This window comes from Silene latifolia, chromosome 2 (genome assembly GCF_048544455.1).
Source record: "Silene latifolia isolate original U9 population chromosome 2, ASM4854445v1, whole genome shotgun sequence".
NCBI classification, from domain to species: domain Eukaryota; kingdom Viridiplantae; phylum Streptophyta; class Magnoliopsida; order Caryophyllales; family Caryophyllaceae; genus Silene; species Silene latifolia.
In genome coordinates this window covers 183,235,762-183,259,468 of record NC_133527.1, presented here as the reverse complement: position 1 = coordinate 183,259,468, position 23,707 = coordinate 183,235,762, and the positions used below count along the sequence as shown (strand labels likewise).

Here is a 23,707-nt window from a genome sequence, read left to right as displayed (position 1 = left end):
GACCACTCGACTGATCTCATTTACTTGAAAATTCGTATAAAAGTTGCTAATCCAAGGACAAAATCCGCTTGTGTCCATGGTTTGTCATCAAAACTGGGTATTCGAGGGACAAATGTCATGATACGTGGCCTGGCTAATTTCTGCATGGGGACAGTTGCGACCGTTGTGAACTTGTCATCTGTGACCAACTGTCGTTTCCTTTGTGCGGTCAGTGTCTTGGGTCCTAGGCATCCGTACCGTTCGAATGGCTTGGTGCCTTTGTAAGGCAAGGTTAAGACTAGACTTATTGAATGATCCGCGATCAACTAAAACCATCTTTTATCAGCTATGGTAAGATTCACAATCAACTTAAAAGATCGAAAACTATACAACTTATTATAGAATTAGACGAGGAACGTATTTTTATTGCATTCAAAGATTAAAAGTACAGATTTCCAAACTAAAGCCGGAATGAATCGGAGATGACGAACTCCTACAGCACATCAGAAGATTGAACGTAGATTTGCAACAACTTCTTCGGGCCTCATGTCAAAATCCGGTTCCATCTGAAGAATTGACAATGTATAATCCATATAAGTCTCGAGTTCGTAAAATCAAGAGAATAAGCAAAGCAGATTAATGAGTAACATTACCTCACTCAAGATGTTTATATCAAGAGTAGTATTGTTGAAAGACATGCAATTACTGGTGGTCACTAACAGATTGAGATTTTCAATATGATTCATAATCTTAGGGAGAACACCAGTTTGCATTTGACAATGTATCTTAATCACCACAGTTTTGTTGACAAATCGAGTTTCGATCTCAGGGAGTTGGTCATCATTGGTTAGACAACTAGTTCGACTGCTCTGGCTAGTCGACGACGAGTGGCACTCATTTGATTTCTTTACCACCACCACCGAATCAGCCGCCCTTCTAGCATTTTCCTCCTCTAGGATTTTCATTTTTTCCTTGAGTTCTTTCATGTGAGTTATAGCTTCACCAAGAACCGAGGTTTTATCCATCTGAACAAATTAGCAGAACAAAACGTTTCTGGTTAAGTTAGAACAACCCCTTTCTAGTGGTTTCAGTGAATTAGTCCCAATTGACTTTTCTCTCTCCGTATTAGCCTATGGTGAGTTAATGACTGTCGTTCTGTTTTCATTAAGTCGGGATGGCTTGTATGTCAGGTAATTTTAGTTTTGGGTCATTATTTGGGGGGTAACGGTCAGTTTGCGATAATAAACATTAGGATCGGGTCAATTCAGGTTTTGGGTCGCCAATTCGGGTTCTGGTCGGGTCAGTTTTGCCAGGTTTACCTCCCTTTGTTTCAGTGAATTAGTCTCATTTGACTTTTCTTTTCGAATTAGCCTAGGCTCACAAGTAGACCTGTCAAATTCTGACCCGACCCGTTTTCCAGAAACCTATAATGAAAATTGTATCGAACAGGTAGAAGAAGAGTACCTTTTTAAGGCCAGGGATAAGAGCAGATAAAGCAATAAAGCGCTGACTAAGGTTCTGACGACGTTGACGTTCAGCCATGATATGGCTATGACATTCATCAGGCTCCCTACGAGGTCGCTTAGTCGTTTTCGTTGTCGCACGACGTGGACGCTTCTGGCTTATATCATCGTTGCTGGGACCGGATAAGTATTCAGTAGGCTGCTGTTGTTGAGGGACTACTGTTGCTTGAGCTGTTGGTGAGTAGCATTCTGAGCCTGCTGAAAGAGTGTAGCTCTGGAGCTCCGGATCCTCCAGAAGACCCGCCGTGTTTTCGGGTTGATAGTCCACTAAACAGTCTCCTACGAACTCTTGTAATAGCACTGGATCATCATCCATGTTTTCCTAGTGATAAGAGTAACTCATTAGCATATTTGCTGTATAATTTTTTATTTGCAACGAGTGATGTGTCAAAAGATTAGTGGAGTGATATATAGAATAACACACAAAAGCCAGACAAAGCTAGTCTTGCTTAAGACAGTTTTTTTCCGTCTTAAGCATAAGACGAGTCAAATATCACCCTACATGGGTATATAGATTATTTTACCTTTTCCAATGTCATTCTGCTTTTGTCCTATCCATCACACATATGATATATTTGACCCGTATTAAGCTTAAGACGGATAGTGATAGTCTTAAAAAAGAATTGTTATGAGTTTTTAAAGGAGATTAATGGTTGATGTTTATTAATGAATAAAGGGTTGAATATATACACCTATGAGATCCTTTAAAATAGGAACTGAATACTACTAATTAGGAACTAAATAATCACAATGCTTGACTAAATAATTACACAATATAATTAGAAAATATTTACTATATTTTATAAATATTCTATCACACCCCCGCAGTCGAAACGGGAGGATTCTGAATGTTGAGACTGTCTCGGAAATCATCAAAAAGAACCAAAGGAAGACCCTTGGTAAAAATGTCGGCGATCTGATAACGAGAAGAGATATGCTTCACGCGAACCTCGCCACGTTCGACCTTTTCTTGCACAAAATGAATGTCCATTTCAATATGCTTGGTGCGTTGATGTTGAACGGGATTGTCGGATAAATAGATTGCACTAACGTTATCACAATAAACCAAGGTAGCCGATGCAATAGGAACATGGAGCTCGAGCAATAAATTACGTAACCAACATGATTCAGCAACGACATTAGCGGCGCCTCTGTACTCGGCTTCAGCACTCGATTTTGACATCGTTGGTTGTCGTTTTGAAGCCCATGAAATTAAATTGTCACCGAGATACACGCAATAACCCGAGGTGGAGCGACGTGTGTCCGGACACCCGCCCCAATCTGCATCCGTATAAGCTGTGAGCTTGTTAGGAACCGACTTGCGAAACCACAGGCCACAAGAAACACTCCCCTGCACATACCGAATTATCCTCTTCAAAGCATTCATATGAACTTTCATGGGATTGTGCATAAATAAACATACTTGTTGAACGGCATATGAGATATCCGGTCTTGTAAAAGTAAGATATTGTAGTGCACCCGCTAGACTTCGATAAAGAGTAGGATCCGAAAATGGAGTGGAGGAGGACGTAGCACTTAGCTTAGGCTTAGTATCGACGGGAGTTGCTGCGGATTTACATGAGGTCATACCAGCCCGATCAATTATCTCTTTAGCATATTTCATTTGAGAGAGAAACATACCACGGTCCGTCTGTTTTACCGAAATACCAAGAAAGTAGCTTAAGGGGCCGAGATCTTTCATAGCAAATTCCGAATGAAGACGGTGCATAATACTAGCACGTAGAGCCTCTGATGAGTACGTTAGGATTATATCATCAACATACAATAATAGGTAAGCCAAGTCGTTACCATGTCGAAGAATAAATAGTGAGTGGTCAACCTTGCTATGCGTAAAGCCAATACTAGCAATAAAATCAGCAAACCGTTTATACCAAGCATGGGGAGCTTGTTTTAGACCGTAAAGAGATTTCTTGAGCAAGCAAACATGATCAGGCCGAGTTGTATCCCGATAGCCAAGGGGTTGATACATGTAGACAGTTTCGTTTAGTGTACCATGTAGGAAAGCGTTTTTCACGTCTAGTTGGTGAACGGACCAGGACTTGGATAACGCTAAACAGAGAACTGTCCGAATAGTTGCGGGTTTAACCACCGGGCTAAAAGTATCGCCACAATCTATGCCAATTTGCTGCGTTTTCCCGTCACCTACAAGGCGGGCTTTGTACCTCTCAAAAGTACCATCAGAATGAAACTTATGTCTAAAGATCCACATGGAGCGAATCACATTAACGTTTGGGGGACGGGGAACCAAGACCCAAGTCTTATTGTCAATAAGAGCATTATATTCGTCATCCATGGCCATTTTCCAATTAGGGTCACGTATAGCTACTACTGGGCTCTTAGGAACGGGTGAGATAGCTGTTTTGTGACTGATGGTGATATGGGCAGTGGGTTTGGGGTCGAAATATTTCGGGTTTGGTTTGACAATACCGTGATCACCACGAGTAGTCGCTTTGGTAAGCGGAGGAAGGTGGCGTGTTGGTATGGCAGGGGACGAGTCCTCCAAAACAGAGGAACCCGTGGGGTCTACTGGACCAGGATTAGTGGTGGGGTTCACGGGCTGGTCAGGGGTAGACACGGCGGTGGGGTTCTCGGGTGTGTGTCGAGTAGGCTGGGTTGGAGTTTCGGTCATGTGTTGGAGCACATATGGGGAAAAACCATCATCCAAAAAATTGTAAGTACTAATGTCAGGGATGTGTATTTTTGTATAAGGGAAAATAGTTTCATCAAAAATAACATGTCGGCTAATAAATATGCGATTAGTCGATATATCAAGAAATTTGTACCCGCGGTGATTGGAAGGATAGCCTAAAAAGACACACGGTGTGGACCGGGGCTGCAACTTATGAATGGTCGTCGAAGGTATAAGAGGGAAACATAGACAACCAAGAACCCTAAGATGGCTATATAAAGGAGATCGATTATATAGTCGAGACATAGGGATGTTGAACGAGATGGGTTTGCTAGGAATTATATTCATTAAATACGTCGCCATTTCTAATGCATGATGCCATAATTTGACGGGTATAGAAGCGTGAAATAAGAGTGTCCGAATGATATTATTTGTAGAACGAATTTTACGCTCGGCCTTACCATTTTGAGATGAAGTATGAGGACAAGATAAGCGAAAAATAACGCCTTGGTTCTCACAAAAATCTTTAAAAAGACCGTTAATAAATTCCGTACCATTATCACATTGGATTGATTTTATTTTACGCTCAAATTGAGTTTGAATGTAAGCATGAAATTTCAATAAGATGGATCCGACTTGACTCTTTTTGGCAATAGGGAAAGTCCATAAAAAATTGCTATAATCATCCAAAACAAGCAAATAATATTTGTGACCCATGGAACTAGTAATGGGTGACGTCCAAAGGTCACAATGTAATATATCGAATGGCATATAAGTTTGCGTTGTAGAAACGGGAAAGGGTAAACGAACATGTTTTCCTAACGAACATGATTGACAGATTGAGTTTCTCGAATTCAACGTACACTCAATTAAATTATTTTGTCTAAGAGAAGATAAAATAGGAGCTCCCGGATGACCTAAACGTTCATGCCAAAGAGAAGACTATAAGGCAACAAAAGCATGTGGTTGAGTGGCAGAAGTTGATGGTGGTGAAACGTGATAAAGCTGGCCCCGACTCTCACACCTCATTAGACGCGTCCCCGTCCGCATATCCTTCACACAAAAACCAAAGGGATCAAATTCAACAGTGACCTTATTATCGGTTGTAAATTTACGAACTGAAATTAGATTTTTGACTATGTGAGGGGCGACTAGCACATTCTTAAGGAGGAAGGGAGGGTTAGGTTTAGGAAGAGTAGCCTGACCATAACCACTAATAGGAATTGTATGACCATTTCCAACAGTAACACCATTACTAATGCTTGATTGAACAAAAGACGAAAGTTTACCTTGGTCCGACGTCATATGAGAAGTTGCATCGGTATCCATGACCCACGGCTCCGGAGGAGTAAGACCAAGAGTATACATGGCTGCCTCAATATCCGTTAAGGACGGAGAAGAACCACTTGCTGCATAGGCTTGCGCAGGTCGAGGACCCAAAACCCCTGCTTGAGAACGACCCGCCATTTGACGTCCCCATGGTCCAGTGGGATATGGGCACGGTGGATAAGCCCAAGGAGAAAGGGGCCAGTTCCACGGCCCATAACCACTAGGCCACGAAACAGGAGCAGTGACAGGCGCGGATGCAGACGAACTGGAACCAAGAGTACCTGTTTTGCCATTGTTCCCTTTACCACCCTTGTGTCCCTTCTTCTTGCCTCCGTTACTCTGACCACGACCACCTTTCCCAGCAGTAATTGGAGCCGATTGTTTGGACGACGACCCGGAGCTACCGTCATCAGAACCCCCTTTCGCATAGAGTGCAGCCGATTGAGCACTCTGTTTCGCCAGGCCTGCTTCCTCGAGAGTTAGCATAGAACGGGCCTGGTAGAAATTAGGAAGAGGAGTTCTTTGACGAATGATCGATCCGACATTGCTGTATGCCTCGGTGAGGCCTGAAACTAATTGAAGGACGAGGCGGCTATTAGTCACCGGAGCCCCGACATTTTTCAATTGATCCGCCAACGATTTAAGGCGTTGGCAATATGCAGATGCCGTTGGAAAATCACTCATCTCCACATGTGAGAACTCTTGCTCAAGAGTAACTGCACGAGAGTTTTTATTGTCTTGGAAAATATCCGCAAGGCGATCCCATGTTTCCATTGCCGTGGTATCGGGTTCGACTATTGTTTCCAACAATTCAGTTGACACCGTGGAATAAATCCATTGAAGAACCGTAGCATCGAGAGTTTCCCATAATTCTTTCTCATCATTAGTGACGGGTGCCTTAGGAGCACCGTGCTTTGGCGTAATGATGTGATGAAGAACGCGATTAGATTTCGCGTGATTTGTGAATAGGGCGACCCACAGTGGGTATTGATTATTATCCATACCCAGAATGACGGTGATGTGATTGCGAATGCTATTGACGGCCAAGGCCGGATGGAAAGCCGACTTGGATTGAGAGTCACCAGGCATCGCAGGGAGAAAGGAAGGAGAAGAGAAGATGCTAGATTAAGAGCGGAAGCGATTTGTTAGAATCGTAACCTAGCTGATACCATAAAGGAGATTAATGGTTGATGTTTATTAATGAATAAAGGGTTGAATATATACACCTATGAGATCCTTTAAAATAGGAACTGAATACTACTAATTAGGAACTAAATAATCACAATGCTTGACTAAATAATTACACGATATAATTAGAAAATATTTACTATATTTTACTAATATTCTATCAGTTTTAATATTGTTCCATTTACAGGGTTCGAACACGAGACCTGTGGTTAGGGTAGAACAATTTCTTGTCGGTTAATCTAAGTGCTCATAGGTAGATTTGGTGAAAAAGAACATACATTGGACGTACTACCTCAGACTTTATTTGTTTTTGAGCATATGTGTATTTCGTTTTTGAGCATATATGTTTTTTTCTGCGCTTATTATCTCAAACTTCATTTGTTTTAGAGTATATGTGTATTTTATCTGAACTAATTAAAGTTATAAGTTAGATTTTAATTTTTTTTTTCTGTCAAAACTCACATTTAACTAAGCTTATATGTAATATTTTTTAGTTTTATTGTAATTTTATGAACCTAGTGTTTAAGTGAACTAATTAAAGTTACAATAGGTCTTGGTATAGACGGGTGGGGCGAACAGACGGGTAACGACCTCTAATAAAATGGGTAGGGGGGGACAAGGTGGGGCACCCCTCATGTGCTTCCCACTTTATGGCAAATGGGTATTTTGTTAGGAAAAATGGTATCCGTCTATACGTATAGACGGATAGTATCCGTCTATAATGAGAATTTGTGTTAAAGTTATAAGTTACATTTGTTGTAGATTAACTTTGAACTTTTTAACATTCAATCTTGGAAAAGAGTATTGAAAAATGTAAGATTCAAAAGAAATTACAACACAATTATGGAGTAAACTACATTAAAGGACCTAAAATATCCTTATGAGTAGGCGAGTAGCTATGGAGTTGAAGATATAATAAAAAAACAGAGAGGGTCCAGGCACAGGATTTTAAATTTAAATAATTATATAAATCCAGTACATGCTTTCCAATCATCTTTGCATGAGATCATAATTCATAAATATATAGGGTCCAGTAATTATACTCCCACAAATTCTCATTGAAGACATGACATATTCGTCATTCTTGAGTAACGGATACCATTTTACCTCACAAAGTACCCACTTTTTCTCTCTCTGCAACACTATTTATGTGGTCCCCTTTCTCCACTAATCCATTTTGTTACCATTTTATCTCACAAAATATCCGCCACAAATGGTAACCCGTCATAAGGGAGACCAATTGTTATACTCCAATCATTCAAACAAAAGTATACAAACAAAAGTATAAAGCTTAAAAGTGATAGAGACCATTTCACAAACAATAGGTCTTGGTATAGACGGGTGAGGCGAACAGACGGGTAAAGACCTCTAATAAAATGGGTAGGGGGATAAGGTGGGGCACCCCCATGTGCTTCCCACTTTATGGCAAATGGATATTTTGTAAGGGGAAATGATATCCGTCTATACGTATAGACGGATAATGTCTGTCTATAATGAGAATTTGCGTTTCACAAAGGTTTTCCTATTTCTGGGTAAAAAGTTTTGACGATGAATATACTTCTATTAAATAAATATAAAAAAATTACAATGTATAACTAAAATATTTGTATATGTCATAAAATATATTATAAATAAATACATTTACAACAAATACTACCCCATTAAGGCCATGTTTTTTTACTTAATTTCAGTTCTTATAAGTTCAGTTTAGGTCTATTAAGTTCAGTTCAGTTTAGTTCAGCTCCATTAAGTTAAGTTCAGTTCAGTTCAGTTCAGTTCAGATTAATTTATTTCAACATTAATATTATTGTTCATATTTTATATTCTTACCGTTATCATTATTCTTATATTAATTTATTTACTATTGTTATTATTATATTATATTTTATGTTTATTATATTACTATTATATTATTATTGTTTTTATTTTTATTTTTATTTTTATATTTAATATATTTATTTATTATTATATTATTATGATTAATGACAATATTTTTTAGCATTATTATTATTATTATTATTATTATTATTGTAAATTATATTTATTATTTTATTAATATATTCATTATTATTAATATTATTATTAATATTATATTTAATATTGTTATATTAATAATTTATTATTATTATTATTATTTATTGTTATTGTTATTATTATTTATATTATTATTATATTATACTTATCATATTTTTTTTTAGTTATTATTATTGATATTATGTTATTATTAATAATGCTATCACTTATATTAATAGTATATTATTATTACTACTACTATATTTATTATTATATTACTATCTTATTTTTTATATATCTTATTATATTTCTATTAGATTATATTAATATATTATTATTATTATTATTATTATTATTATTATTAATGAATAATCTTATTATAATAATTATTATAATTATTGGTATTATAAGATTTATTATTATTATTGTTATTGTTATTGTTATTGTTATTGTTTCAGTTCAGTTCAGTTCAGTTTAGTTAATATCAGTTCAGTTAAGATCAGTACAGTTCAGTTTAGTTCAGCTCCATTAAGTTCAGTTCAGTTGAGCTCCATTAAGTTCAGTTCGGTTCAGACAATTTCAGTCCAAAAAAACAGGGCCTAAGTAGTTGCTCTTTTATGGACATATTTTACTCAATCATATACATCTTTCCACATTTTTTCCATTTATTACTCTTTCATAAAAAAAAAGAAAACTAAAAATTCTCTTTTTTTTTTTCTTTTCTCTTTTCATATTTAATAATCAAATTGATCCAAATTCTCCAATGAAGAATCTTAATCCACTCATTAAATAAGTTAATATTCGATTTTGTTGAACAAATTACATGAATTCTTATTTCAATTGATTCAATTAAGTTGTTTTTCAATTAGCGATCAATTCATAGATTAAACAACCAGTTGTATATGTTGTACGATGTAGAATCTGAGCTTTGTGATAACTTATCCGAGCTTTATATTAAAGAATATGAACTTTATTAGAAAGTATTGAGCTCATCTATTTACACATTAAAAAGATGAACTTTGAATTAACTCAGAAAAAATACATATAAGCTCGAATTCTTATACTTAATTGTACAATACTTATGATACAACTAGATGTATAATTCTATTTGTGATTAGCCACCACAAATGCATGAAAACAACCACATAATTTGTCACATTCGATAGTGTTTACGTTGTCAAGTATGAAAAGGACACTATAAATGTGGTCTACCAATATAAAACTCGTGATGCATGTGACTGGCTCAGGTTTTATTTTCTAATAAAATTAACGCCCCATTTTTTACGACAACTTCACTAACGGTTGTAGGCGTCTAAGGCTTAAAGTTGACAACACTTTCCACAACACGACCTCCATGTACCTATCAATCCACCACCCCACCGGCCCACTTAAATGGCTAAATGTACAAAATCTGCGGAGCTGGAACCTTTTTTTAGCAAAACTAAGATCCTCCATTGTTTATAAAAATTCGTGAAATGAACCTCCTGTGTCGTTATATACTGTATTTTGATTGAGATGAATTTTTAACATGATATGAGAGCCAAATAGCCAATGTGACCAAATGTGACAAGTTTAAATCATGGCAGCCTATAATGTCACAAAGCGGAATTTAAACACACGCTATGGGAGGACATGTGCACTAACCACTCTTCAAGTGCAATGAACCTCCTGTGTCGTTATATACTGTATTTGATGATAATGATATTGGCTATATAACTGAAATGGTGGTTCAATAGTTAAAATTTAGGTGAAATCTTACGAGTCTAACCAGGTTACTCATAGCATAAAACTATATATATTTATACAATTCGAATGTGTCACCTTAATCTGACAATCTGTTATGGGAGAAGATCTTTTGCAAGGCGGTCTTAATATAAAACTGCATCCTATTTATCTAAGAACCAATTTTACATTAACACTTGTGTAAAACGATTTTACGCAATTATTTTTTTTATGGTGTACACCTTGTTGTATGCAAGTTATATAGTCTTTAGTTTGAGTACAATGTAATTTTGTCACGACAATTTTGAGTACGAATACCTAAATATTTATTTCGGAAAATTTACACAATATTTCTGAGATTTGACATTTTGCACGAAATACCTAATTTTTTGATCCGGAAAGCTTTAAGAGGCCATAACTCGTATTTACGAGTTCAGAAAGTGACGATTTTTTTTCCAAATCGATTATTTTTTTTCGAGAACTACGATCTGAAAAAAATGTTGTATTTGGACCTCGTGGTTAGGAATTTTTGCATGTCAAAGTTTCTTTTGACGGAACATACTTTGAGTGACCATATACTCGTATCTCCTGCTCACGAGTTCCGAACTCGACAATTTCTTTTTTTTCATATTGTTGTATTCGGAAAGATGCTCTATTTGAAAAAAAAAAAAATCGTCACTTTATAACCTCTTAAAATTTTCCAGATACAAAAATTGAGTATTTCATGCAAAATGTCGAACTTCAGAAATACCGTGTGTATTTTCCGTATTTTTAAATAGAAACCCACCATACAAAAATATGTGGAATAAACAAATAGATATATAAGGACGAACAACTTTAGGGCATTAGTAATAGACGATGAACCTCCAATAAGTTTGTTCTCATGACACATAAGCTAGTATACAAACTCATATACCTACAAAGCTTATCCCAACAAAAATAAACCTCTTCAAGGTTCATCACATGACCCACTATACTATTTCTTTTCTCACCTTTTCTCTCCACAAACCCGTATACTATTTTATAACCCCTCTCATCCATGAACCTCAACACTCATGTCCAACAATAGAGAGTTTGTAGACAAACTTTTACAATAATTAACACATCAACTTACAAACTTATTGACAAACCTATATTACTAGTGTCCTTAGAACGACAATGTAGGTGAAAATGGCAGCTCAATATCAATATGGTCCAACACTTCACACTTCTAGTACATACAGACATACAGTGGTGGGTCATAACTAGTTTAGCTCCATTCACTTTCAATGATTTTATTACAAATTTGGATTATTAGGTTTTGTAAACAGTTTCCTAAAACAAACTACATCAGCAATTGGCTAGATTAGGCTAATGATCATTGGAGCGGATTTCTCTGTTTCATTTTCTGTTCTATCTTGTATTCTATTATTCTCTGTTTCATAAGGCAATGTGATATGAGATGAGATGATTCTAATAGTTAAAACTTGGGTGAAATACTTAAGGGTCTTGGGTTTTACCCCTAAAACGAGTGGTAGACTGATTTACGTACGTGGTTTGCAAGCTATCACATATACGCGAGGGTTTATTCCGTGCATACCAAAGATAACGAATGTGTGTTTCACTTGTATTCAGTGGCGGATCCAGGATTTGAACTTAGGGGGGGCGAACGACTAATTTCATAAGGCATCCCGAAAAAATTTCGAAAAATTTAACTAAAAACTTCGAAAATTTCATCCGTCGGGGGGGGGGGGGCCCTGCTAGCCCCCCCTAGCTCCACCACTGCTTGTGTTAATTTTACCTTATATTTCACTTCTCTTAGCTCATATTTAATTTTGTTTATCAAGCAATGTTAAATTCGACCATTTTTGACGACAACCTCACTCAAGGGCGGATCCACCTAATAGCAAGGGGTGACGTCCGCTACCCCAAACATAAAAAAAATGGTTTAGTAGATGGATTTTTGTTACTCCAATTATTACTGAATAGTAGATAAGTAAATATTATTCCATTAAATATACAATAAATATTTTGTGGCTTAAAGATAAAGGCTTTGATTTTTCACCTATTGTCCCGGGTTCGAATCCTTGGTTATATGACTGTGATGGTAGAGTTTGATTAAATTTGAATAAATCTTGTAAATCTCAATTGCTCATGGCATGATAGTATGTTTTCTGAACTCCGAGCATGTCATCCTAATATAACTCTGTTGTGGTATGGTGTACAATAACCTTAATGTATGCAAGTTATAGTTGATGGGTTGTATTTAAGGAACTAAATGAGGAAAGTAATTCTTAATATAGCATTAGTTGTATTGATTTATGTGTAATTTAGTCTTAAATCCCTAAATTAATACAAATATGGAAGATATTAAATGTTTATCCAAAAAACAATTATCATGATCAACTTCATTATTAAATTTGTCATAACAATTCAATACAATTAAATTTTGGTTAAAGTACCTAATAGGAATACCTTTATATTTTAAATAAGACATCCCCACAAAATATGTTCACATAATTGTGCATCACAAATCGATTTCACATATATCTCCATTATAATGAACAAATACTTTCTCCGTCCATTCATTTGTTTCCAAAGAGTCAAAATAAATGAATGAGGCGGATGAAGTATGTAACGAATATGTCGAACATTAAAACTTGGGAGAGACGGTCTTTTAATAAGTTGTTGAGAGACCATGTCTTCCGTACCCTTTTATTTGTATTTCGTTACCCTTTTGTTGTTGATCGTGACATAGTAATTTCAGACCTATGTACATAATAAATATATTCATTTTATCTTTAATCATGATTTGTACCTATTTTATTACCTTTAGTACCACTTTTTTTTAAAACTGTAACATATTTTCTCAATAAACTTATTGAAAAACCGTCTCTGAGACCTAATACTTTAAGACGTTAATGTGAAAAGGGCATATCAGTACGGTCCAGCCCTTCACACTTCTAGTACAAACAATAGTCAATTGGAGTAATGTGTCTAGGCAGAGCCTAACACAATTGATCAAGACAAAAAGCAATAGTGGGTGAATGGGTCGGGTTAGAACTGAACTACATTATTAGCTCCATTCTTTTTCAAGGAAAATTTGCGGGTATATTTATCTTGCTTAAGACGAGTCAAATATATTTATGTAGGATAATAGATAAAATAAAAGTAGAATGCGTAGAGAAAAGTAAAAGATTTGTTCTATATGTCCATGCATGTGTGATGATATTTGACCGTTTTAATATTATGACGAATATTTCTGTTTTAAGGAAGACTACTTGCTCTTTCATTGCACAAATATAAGGGACATTGTCCATTTTAAACTTAACAACGGTACAAATATGACTGATGAGGTAAAATGAAGAATGCTTACAAAATAGCAAAAAAAATTGTTCTATATTTGCGTAAATTAGAGCATATTTAACTCGTTTTTATCTTACAAGAAAGACTTGCCGCGCGATTTCAATCATATAATTGAAAAATTATTATGGTTTTGTAAAGAGTTTCTTAGGGGGAAAAAAAAAAACTACATAGGCAATTGGCTAGATTTAGGCTAATAATCATTTTAACTTTTGCATGCCTTTTTATTGACTTTACCTTTTACCTCATTTGTATTGCTCGCATTTAATTTGCTTGTCTGTGTTAAAGTGTTAAACAGTTAATTTTTTCTCAAAGTTCAAGGTTGATTTTGATTTTTTTTATTTTATTTTTTGGACATAAAATTTTAATCGGGTTTTCTATCCTATGTCTACTAGGCATAGGATAAGAAACCTAAAAAATAAAGAATTAATAATGTTTTTCTTGTAAAGTGATAAGATATTGCAATTTCCCATAAAAACATCATTAATTCTTTCACTTTTTGGTTTCTTATCCTATGCCTAGTGGGCATAGGATAGAAAAACCCAATTTTAATTTACTATAGAACATATACTTGTAAATTAAAAAGAATTATTCCTATTCATTTTTAGGATATAACCTTTGTTAGGCTACTTATGAAGTAAGTAGGTGACATAACTCATGTAACTGAGCTAACATGTATTTTTTCAGATATTTTTAAAATTTATAAGGTACAATACATTTTAATTTTTAATGATCATAATAATTATTTTATGTTAAAAAAGTAATTATTCTCCAATAAAAAAATTGGTTATTTTTTAACATAAAATATTCATTTCTATGTGATCACACTATACATCGGTTACATTTTATATTTTGTGATAGTCAGAAATTTGGAGGGGTAGGGGTTTAGATGTCTAGTTTAGGGCAAGTATAATTGTATTAACTACTACACAAATTCTCATTGAAGACATGACATATCCGTCACAAGCTTGTGACGGATACCATTTTACCTCACAATGTACCCACTTTTTCTCTCTCTGTAACACTATTCATGTGGTCCCCTTTCTCCACTAACCCATTTTGTTACCATTTTATCTCACAAAATATCCGCCACAAATGGTAACCCGTCACAAGGGAGACCAATTGTAACTACTAAGTATATACTGTAGGAACAAATGAACAATAATATACTATGGCGGATTATTAAGCGTAAAATTATCAATAAGTATTGCTTGTGACAGTCACAAGCTTATGACATTTCACAAGTTCCTTCCCACTTGCTTCCTCACTTGCTCTCCCACTTATAATTTATGAAAGATTATAAGTTTGTGACGAAAAATATCTGTCACAAAGGAGAATTTGTGTAAAATCATACTCTCGTACTCCTTTGACACATAGGTGATAAGTCCATCCATAATCAATGATTTCATAACCGTGTTATTCCATAGTAAAATATTACAAATGGAGTATAAATTATCTTAGCTTGTGTATTTTATCACGTGCAATATTATTATTGTCTATATTTCAAACACGTCGATATAAAACAAAATTACGATAAAATTGTATAATAACGATATTTATTTGTTAAAACCAAATTATAAGATAAATAAACAGTTTTAACAAATTAATCGGTATCCTATCTTATGACTTTACTAAACGTTTTAGCTAAGATTTTATGATTTTATGGTGTATCACTAAGATGAATATTATTTCAGTTTAAGTCTAAAATTAAAACATATCATCAGGCAAAATCTATTCTCGGTGACATTTCACATCTTTTACTCGTGTTTCACTGTGCAGATGTCAACTAATTTAGTTCATAAAGTGACGAGAGGTGTTGCTCATGATCTGGGTACAAATCCCGCCAGCATTAAAATTACTTTTATGACCCCCCTTTACACTAAAAAACCTATGTTTCATTGTTTTAGTTTAAGTTTTATACCTAGAATATTACTTCATAAATAAGGTAGCCTACAAGTTAGTTAAAAGGACTATGAGATTATGTACTTAGAATTAACACAAAATCACATTATAGATGGCAACTATCCGTCTATAACTAAAGACGGGGCAAGTAACATATCACATTACGCATAAGACAAACAATAATTTGCGTGATGGGGTCCAAAAATATCACCACTTTAAGGGTATTTGACCCGTCTCTTGCTATAGACAAATATATCCGTCTATAACAAGACTTGCGGTAAACTAATTTTATGGTTGCCATGAAAATGAGATGAAAAATGAGTACTGTACCTTATATTAGTACTTACTAAAATAGTACGGGTAAAAAGATTGCATAATTAATTACAAAGCAACAAGAACAAAAATAGAATGAAACCGATGTAACACCTATTACTCTTATTAGACTATCATGTTGTCCCCTTGAGATTTGAAAAGGAAGTTTTTTTTCCTAATAAAGTGCGCACTTATTGCACTATAATAGAGGAGATAAGGAGATTCGAACCTGAGAGTCTGAGACCTATTGTTCACAATATCCGTGTCTAGTGGCTGAACTAGGAATTGACTCTGATAAGAAAATTAAGGGACAATTCATACGTTTTATTTCATAAGGAAACCGTATTTATAGTACAACGCATGCTTAGGGTTTAAAGCGAGAAACTCGGAAACAAAGTAAATGGGCCTCGGCCTTACATACAAATACGTAGTCTATTACCCCCCCTCAAGTTGGAGCATACGGATTGAGAATGCCCAACTTGCTAACTAATGCCACACACTGAGAAACACCAAGAGACTTGGTAAGGACATCGGCGAGTTGCACAGTAGTAGGTACGTAAGATGGGGCGAGAAGACCGTCTTGAATTGCATCGCGAACGAAATGACAGTCTATCTCAATATGCTTGGTACGCTCATGAAATACCGGGTTATTAGCAATGTGTAAGGCAGACTTACTATCACAGGAGAGTGAAACAGCGGAAGGATGAGGCACACCCAAACATTCCAATAAACCCTTAAGCCATTTGATCTCACATGTTATAGCTGCCATAGCACGGTATTCAGCTTCAGCCGACGAGAGAGAAACAGTGGCTTGCTTTTTAGACTTCCACGAAACGGGCGAGCCACCCAAAAATACCAGCTAACCAGATAGTGAACGCTTGCCATGTAAAATTCGAGACGGAGTTCGATTCAAAACGTAAGCAGCTGCTAAGGCACATTCGCCCCAAAATTCGATGGGAAGGCCGGCTTGGAACCGTAATGCGCGAGCCACATTCAGAATGTGCTGGTGTTTGCGCTCGACCCTTCCATTCTGTTGAGGCGTCCCAACACAGGATGACTGAAATAAGATACCTTGGCTGGCAAACTTAGGTTTTAACAAATTAAATTCCGTCCCATTATCGCTCCGTACAATTTTTATCTCAGCAGCAAATTGTCTTTTAATCATAGCCATAAACAACATGAATTTGTCATACACCTCGTTTTTGGTTTTTAAGAGATAAAGCCATACACCCCTCGAACAATCATCTACCAAAGTTAAAAAATAACGAGCTCCAGAAGAGGACGGAATATCATATGGGCCCCACAAATCACAGTGAATTAATTCAAAAACACGCAAACTTGTATTATTGCTCAACGGAAAACTACTAAGGATATGTTTAGCACGATGACAAACCTCACACGGTTTTGACAACGATTGTTTATTAGAAAGAAAGAAAGGAAGCATCTTAACAACTGGCTCAGACGGATGCCCCAATCTAGCATGCCATAAATCTAAATTTGACTCTACTGCAATATTCCTCAAAACGGTCTTCGCTTCTTCACGAAGGTAGTATAGTCCATCCAGTCGATCACCCGTGCCAATCGTCTCCCTCGTATCCGGGTCCTGAATTATACAAAATTTAGCATTAGTCACAAATATACATTTCAATTCATCGCATAATTGAGAGGCAGAGATTAAATTGCAATGCAATTTTGGAACATAAAGAACCGATGAAAGGGATAATGCAGAAGTCAAGTCCACTCTGCCCACTTGTGATGCGTGAATAAGAGAACCATCAGGCAACCCAACTACGCGACTCGGTATATTACGAACGTCATATAATAATGCAAAATTTCCAGTGACATGGTGGGAACATCCCGTGTCGATTAACCACTTACCGGAATGAGTATGAGTAGGAGTACCGTATACAGTTATCAAATTTTTCGAGGAGTCAGACGCCGCGGTTGAAGAAGCATGGACAGCATTACTACTTTCGGTAGTTCAAGTCTGTTCTCCTCCACGGCTGGTGTTGCTGCTGTCATCACGGCCCCGAGAGACACCTCGGTCACTTCCACCCCGATCACCACGGCCACCTCCCTTGCCCGAGCTACCACGTCCTCGGCCAGAATTATTAGTTCGAGCAGGAGGCTTTATTCCTTTTAATTCGTACCACCAATCAGGAAGTTCGTCAAGAAGATCAAAACACATACTCCTGTCATGCCCTTTCCGATTACACTGGTTGCAATGAAGTTGCTGGCGCTCCTTACGAGACATCTGAGATGGCAATTTTTGTGGAGGTCGAGTAGAGGCATTAACAGCAAAACTCGCAACTTCAGTGACGGACTCAGGAGAATTAGCAAGACCGCGAACCCGCTCTTCTTGAGTTAACATGTGGAACACCCTTGCAACCGTAGGGAGTGGAGATTGAGACAAAATCACAGAACGAAGGGAAGCATACGGACCGGGTAACAAACCCATTAAAAACTGATGCAGACGATCGGATTCGCGACGGTCAGCATGTTGCTTTCCACTGGTACAGGCAGAACAACATTGGCAATCAATTAAGGGTTCTTGTTTATCAAGAGCATCCCATAATTGACAGAGCTTGCCATAATAAACAGCTATCGACATAGTGTCGAGTTGTCGGCAGTCATGGAGTGCCGATTTAATCTGCTGAATACGGGCACCATCGACAACGCTAAAACGAGCGTGTAGATCGTCCCACAAAGTTTTCGCGTTTTCATACCTAGGAAGGAGAGCGCGTACCTCGGCAGAAATCGTGTGGGTAATCCAAGAAACTAACATCGAATGGATTGTTTCCCAATCGTCCTGAGTACAAGGGGCTTGAGGGGTGTTAATGGTACCATTAACAAATACATACTTACGACGAGATTTAAGAGCAACGCGAATATCGTGTGCCCACTCATCAAAATTTTCCAAGGTCAGACGAACGGGGGTGAGAGAGTCACCGGGTTTGTCTTGAGGACCAAGATAGTAAGGAGACGACGGCTCAATTTTGGAACCGGAAGTGTCGCCTACAGTCATGGCGGCTAGGGTTTTGGAATTTATGATCTTTATTTTGTGTTTTGGTTTACTGATACCATGATAAGAAAATTAAGGGACAATTCATACGTTTTATTTCATAAGGAAACCGTATTTATAGTACAACGCATGCTTAGGGTTTAAAGCGAGAAACTCGGAAACAAAGTAAATGGGCCTCGGCCTTACATACAAATACGTAGTCTATTAGACTCTAGCTGATGCGAAAAATTTCAGGGGGTGAACAAGGATTTAAGGGAAACTCGAAAAAAATTTGAAAATTTTAACTTAAACTTCGAAATTTCCATTCGCTAGCGGAGGCGAGCGCCTCTGTGTCTTAACCACTAGACTAAGACATCTTAAGGATTCATTTTTGCGTTACACATAAGGAAGGTCATCTTGTTTTCTGGCTCTTAAGGCTATTCCTTTCACACCGCTAGCAGATTCCACCATTTCTGTAGCTTGAATCTCGTTCAATCCTCAAACACGTGCAATCCCATCTCCAAGACTCCAACTGAGACCACTCGACTGATCTCATTTACTTGAAAATTCGTATGAAAGTTGCTAATCCAAGGACAAAATCTGATTGTGTCCATGGTTTGTCATCAAAACTGGGTATTCGAGGGACAAATGTCATGATACGTGGCCTGGCTAATTTCTGCATCGGGACAGTTGGGACCGTTGTGAACTTGTCATGGCTCAGTCCCATTATTATACATCTGTGACCAACTGTCGTTTCCTTTGTGCGGTCAGTGTCTTGGGTCCTAGGCATCCGTACCGTTCGAATGGCTTGGTGCCTTGGTAAGGCAAGGTTCAACTAAAACGATCTTTTATCAGCTATGGTAAGATTCGCGATCATCTTAAAAGATCGAATACTATACAACTTATTATAGAATTAGACGAGGAACGTATTTTTATTGCATTCAAAGATCAAAAGTACAGATTTCCAAACTAAAGCCGGAATGAATCGGAGATGACAAACTCCTACAGCACATCAGAAGATTGAACGTAGATTTGCAACAATTTCTTCGGGGCTCATGTTAAAATCCGGTTCCATCTGAAGAATTGACAATGTATGATCCATATAAGTCTCGAGTTCGTAAAATCAAGAGAATAAGCAAAGCAGATTAATGAGTAAAATTACCTCAGTCAAGATGTTTATATCAAGAGTAGTATTATTGTTGAAAGGCATGCTATTACTGGTGGTCGCTAACAGATTGAGATTTTCAATATGATTCATAATCTTAGGGAGAACACCAGTTTGCATTTGACAATGTATCTTAATCACCACAGTTTTGTTGACAAATCGAGTTTCGATCTCAGGGAGTTGGTCATCATTGGTTAGACAACTAGTTCGACTGCTCTGGCTAGTCGACGACGAGTGGCACTCATTTGATTTCTTTACCACCACCACCGAATCAGCCGCCCTTCTAGCATTTTCCTCCTCTAGGATTTTCATTTTTTCCTTGAGTTCTTTCATGTGAGTTATAGCTTCACCAAGAACCGAGGTTTTATCCATCTGAACAAATTAGCAGAACAAAACGTTTCTGGTTAAGTTAGAACAACCCCTTTCCAGTGGTTTCAGTGAATTAGTCCCAATTGACTTTTCTCTCTCCGTATTAGCCTATGGTGAGTTAATGACTGTCGTTCTGTTTTCATTAAGTCGGGATGGCTTGTATGTCAGGTAATTTTAGTTTTGGGTCATTTTCGGGTGAGTTGTTTTCAAGTTATTTGGGGGTAATGGCCAGTTTGCGATAATAAACATTCAGAGGGTCAATTCAGGTTTCGGGTCGTCAATTCGGGTTCTGCTCGGGTCAATTCGGGTTATGGTCGGGTCATTTTGCCGGGTTTACCTCCCTTCGTTTCCGTGAATTAGTCTCATTTGAATTTTCTTTTCGAATGAGCCTTGGCTCACAAGTATGGTGAGTTAAGGAACTCGACATACAAGCCATCCCGACTTAATAAAAACAGAACGACAATTTCCGAATAACCAGTTGTATAATACATTAACTGTGATGAAAACTGTTTCAAAGAGTAGAAGAGGAGTACAACCAGTTCTATAATACATTAACCAGCTAGTCTTGCTATAGATCCGTCTAAAGCTAAAGACGGGTCAAATAGCTTGAAAATGGTGACGTTTTTGGCCCCACCACCCCACTTGTTGTTTGTCCTATTAGAAATGTGGTATTGTATTTGGCCTGTCTTTAGTTATAGACGGATATGTGCCGTCTATAATGAGATTTTGTGTACATTAACTATGATGAAAACTGTTTCAAATGAGTAGAAGAAGAGTACCTTTTTAAGGCCAGGGATAAGAGCAGATAAAGCAATAAAGCGCTGACTAAGGTTCTGACGACGTTGACGTTCAGCCATGATATGGCTATGACATTCATCAGGCTCCCTTCGAGGTCGCTTAGTCGTTTTCGTTGTCGCACGACGTGGACGCTTCTGGCTTACATCATCGTTGCTGGGACCGGCTAAGTATTCAGTAGGCTGCTGTTGTTGAGGAACTACTGCTGCTGCTGCAGCTGTTGGTGAGTAGCATTCTGAGCCTGCTGAAAGAGTGTAGCTCTGGAGCTCCGGATCCTCCAGAAGACCCGCCGTGTCTTCGGGTTGATAGTCCACTAAACAATCTCCTACGAACTCTTGTAATAGTACTGGATCATCATCCATGTTTTCCTGGTGATGGAATCAGATTTAAGACATTATGATCTTCAAAACTTTGTATGACCTTTTTTTTTTTTGGTATAAGAGTAGCTTAATACGAGTACATTGCATATTTGTTGTATAATACGAGTGATGTGTTTAAAAATAGGGTTAATTGATAGGAATAATCCAAACTATTGCCCATCTTCTCGTAATAATCCGAACTTCAATTTAACTCAAAATAAACCACACTATTAGTCTCCTCTGCTTTAAACACACCCAGTAACCGACTACTTCTTAATCAGGTCACACCTTTAAAAGAAAGAAAAAAAATAGGAAAAATCATTATAATAACAATAATGATACTAATCCATCTTCTTCAACCCCTGTACTCCTTTATTACCCCTCACCAAACACAAAAACACCCTACCTGCCGCCACCCCCACCTTCCCCCTCATCACCACCCCTACACCCTCCCCACCACCATCTTTGTCGCCCTCCTCCGCTACGCCTCCACCCTAACCAGTCCACGCATGTCTCCATCCGAACACACCACCACCGCATCCACCCTCCACCACTACCACCAAAATAGCGACTTTCTTAACGGGTTTTCCGACGAATCCCTCATCTGGCATTCCCTCGACTCCTCTTGTCCTCGTAAAACTAAATTAATAACATGACAGGACAGACATAATCAATGTCGTGATAGCAATATAATTCCATTTATCTATCACTAATCTCCAAATTCATACACACTCACACAACACCTTCAATTACAAGTGCAAAATTTAAAACGATTTTATTAGTAAATAATATTGCACTTATGACTTATCAAGTTATCATATTATCTACTAATAGATTTGATTTTGCGGTAGTAGTGACAGTGGTTAATAATCAAGAGCTCTAATTTTGATGCAATTGTGGATATAAATGCACCACCACAGTGAGAAAGTCGACGTCGACGTAGATGATAAAGCTGATGTTGGCGACAACTTCGATGGCGGCGGCGCTGCGGTAGGAGTCAATGTGACGAAATCAATCAGTGTGTTGCCGGAGGAATCCGTCAGTTAAGAAAAGGAACTGATGGTGGTTTTGTGTAGTCCTAGTTCAGTGGTGCTGGGATGGTGGTCGACTGGGCAGGAAGTGGTGTAATGGTGATGGTTTGTCATGAAGGTCATTAATGGAGTAGGAGGAATTAGGAAAGAAGCTTAATTAAAAAAAATGGGAATGACCTGATACATTACCTGATTTTACAGGTGAAAAGTAGCCCAAGTACATTATGAGAAGAGACGAGTATTAGGGTGGTTTATTTTGAGTTAAACTAAAGTTTGGATTATTACGAGAAGATGAGTAATAGTTTGGATTATTCCTATCAATTAACCCTTAAAAATAAGTGGAGTCCACACAAAATGAGACACAAAAGTGGGGCAGAGGATATTGGAGTTTTACGGTTAGTGTTGCTTTAAGACGAGTCAAATATCACCCTATATGGGCATATAGATTAAATCTTTTACCTTTTCTAATGCATTGTGCTTTTGTCTTATTCATCACATATAATATATTTGACTCGTCTTAACCTTAAGACAGATAATGATCGTCTTAAACAAAAATTGTTTTGAGTTTTAATACTGTTTTATTTACAGGGTTCGAACATGTGACCTCTGACACAAAAGTAAGATTCAAAAGAAATTACTCCCTCCGTCCCGGTCAATTGTTATTCTTTTGTTTTGGCACAAAGACCAAGGAAAGAAGAGGGAACCAATTACTAAATGACAAGTGGAACAAATTGAGTGTCTATTATCAAATTGCTCATCAAGTTCATTTTTAAAATAGAAAGGACTACAATTGACTGAGACACCAAAAAAATGTAAAAGGACGTACAACAAATACAACAAGTCTCCCTTGTTACGGGTCAAATACTACCACATGGGTAGATAAGACAAAGCAAAATGCTACTACCTTGGTACTTTGCTTTTGTCTTATCTCCCCATATGGATAATATTTAACCCGTCGTAAGCTTAGACGGATATGCCCGTTATAAATAAGAATATGTACAACACAATTATTGATTACCTATGGAGT

The 23,707-nt window shown here is 37.2% G+C and overlaps 1 protein-coding gene across 4 annotated transcripts in view; it reads right to left on the bottom strand.

The window, feature by feature from the left end:
• Positions 1-348: 348 nt before the first annotated feature.
• The window catches only part of LOC141643625 (transcription factor bHLH25-like), a 29,468-nt gene continuing 6,109 nt past the window's right edge, over positions 349-23,707 (bottom strand). The window contains exons 1-4 of one of the 4 annotated variants that reach the window (XM_074452850.1): positions 22,870-22,888; positions 21,275-21,658; positions 20,124-20,498; positions 19,838-20,036 (exon numbers count right to left, since the gene is read on the bottom strand). In XM_074452850.1, the coding sequence (XP_074308951.1) occupies positions 19,974-20,036; positions 20,124-20,498; positions 21,275-21,652 (816 nt within the window). In that variant the 5' untranslated portion in view covers positions 21,653-21,658; positions 22,870-22,888 and the 3' untranslated portion in view covers positions 19,838-19,973. The other 3 variants (XM_074452849.1, XM_074452848.1, XM_074452847.1) reach the window with 3 other exon arrangements.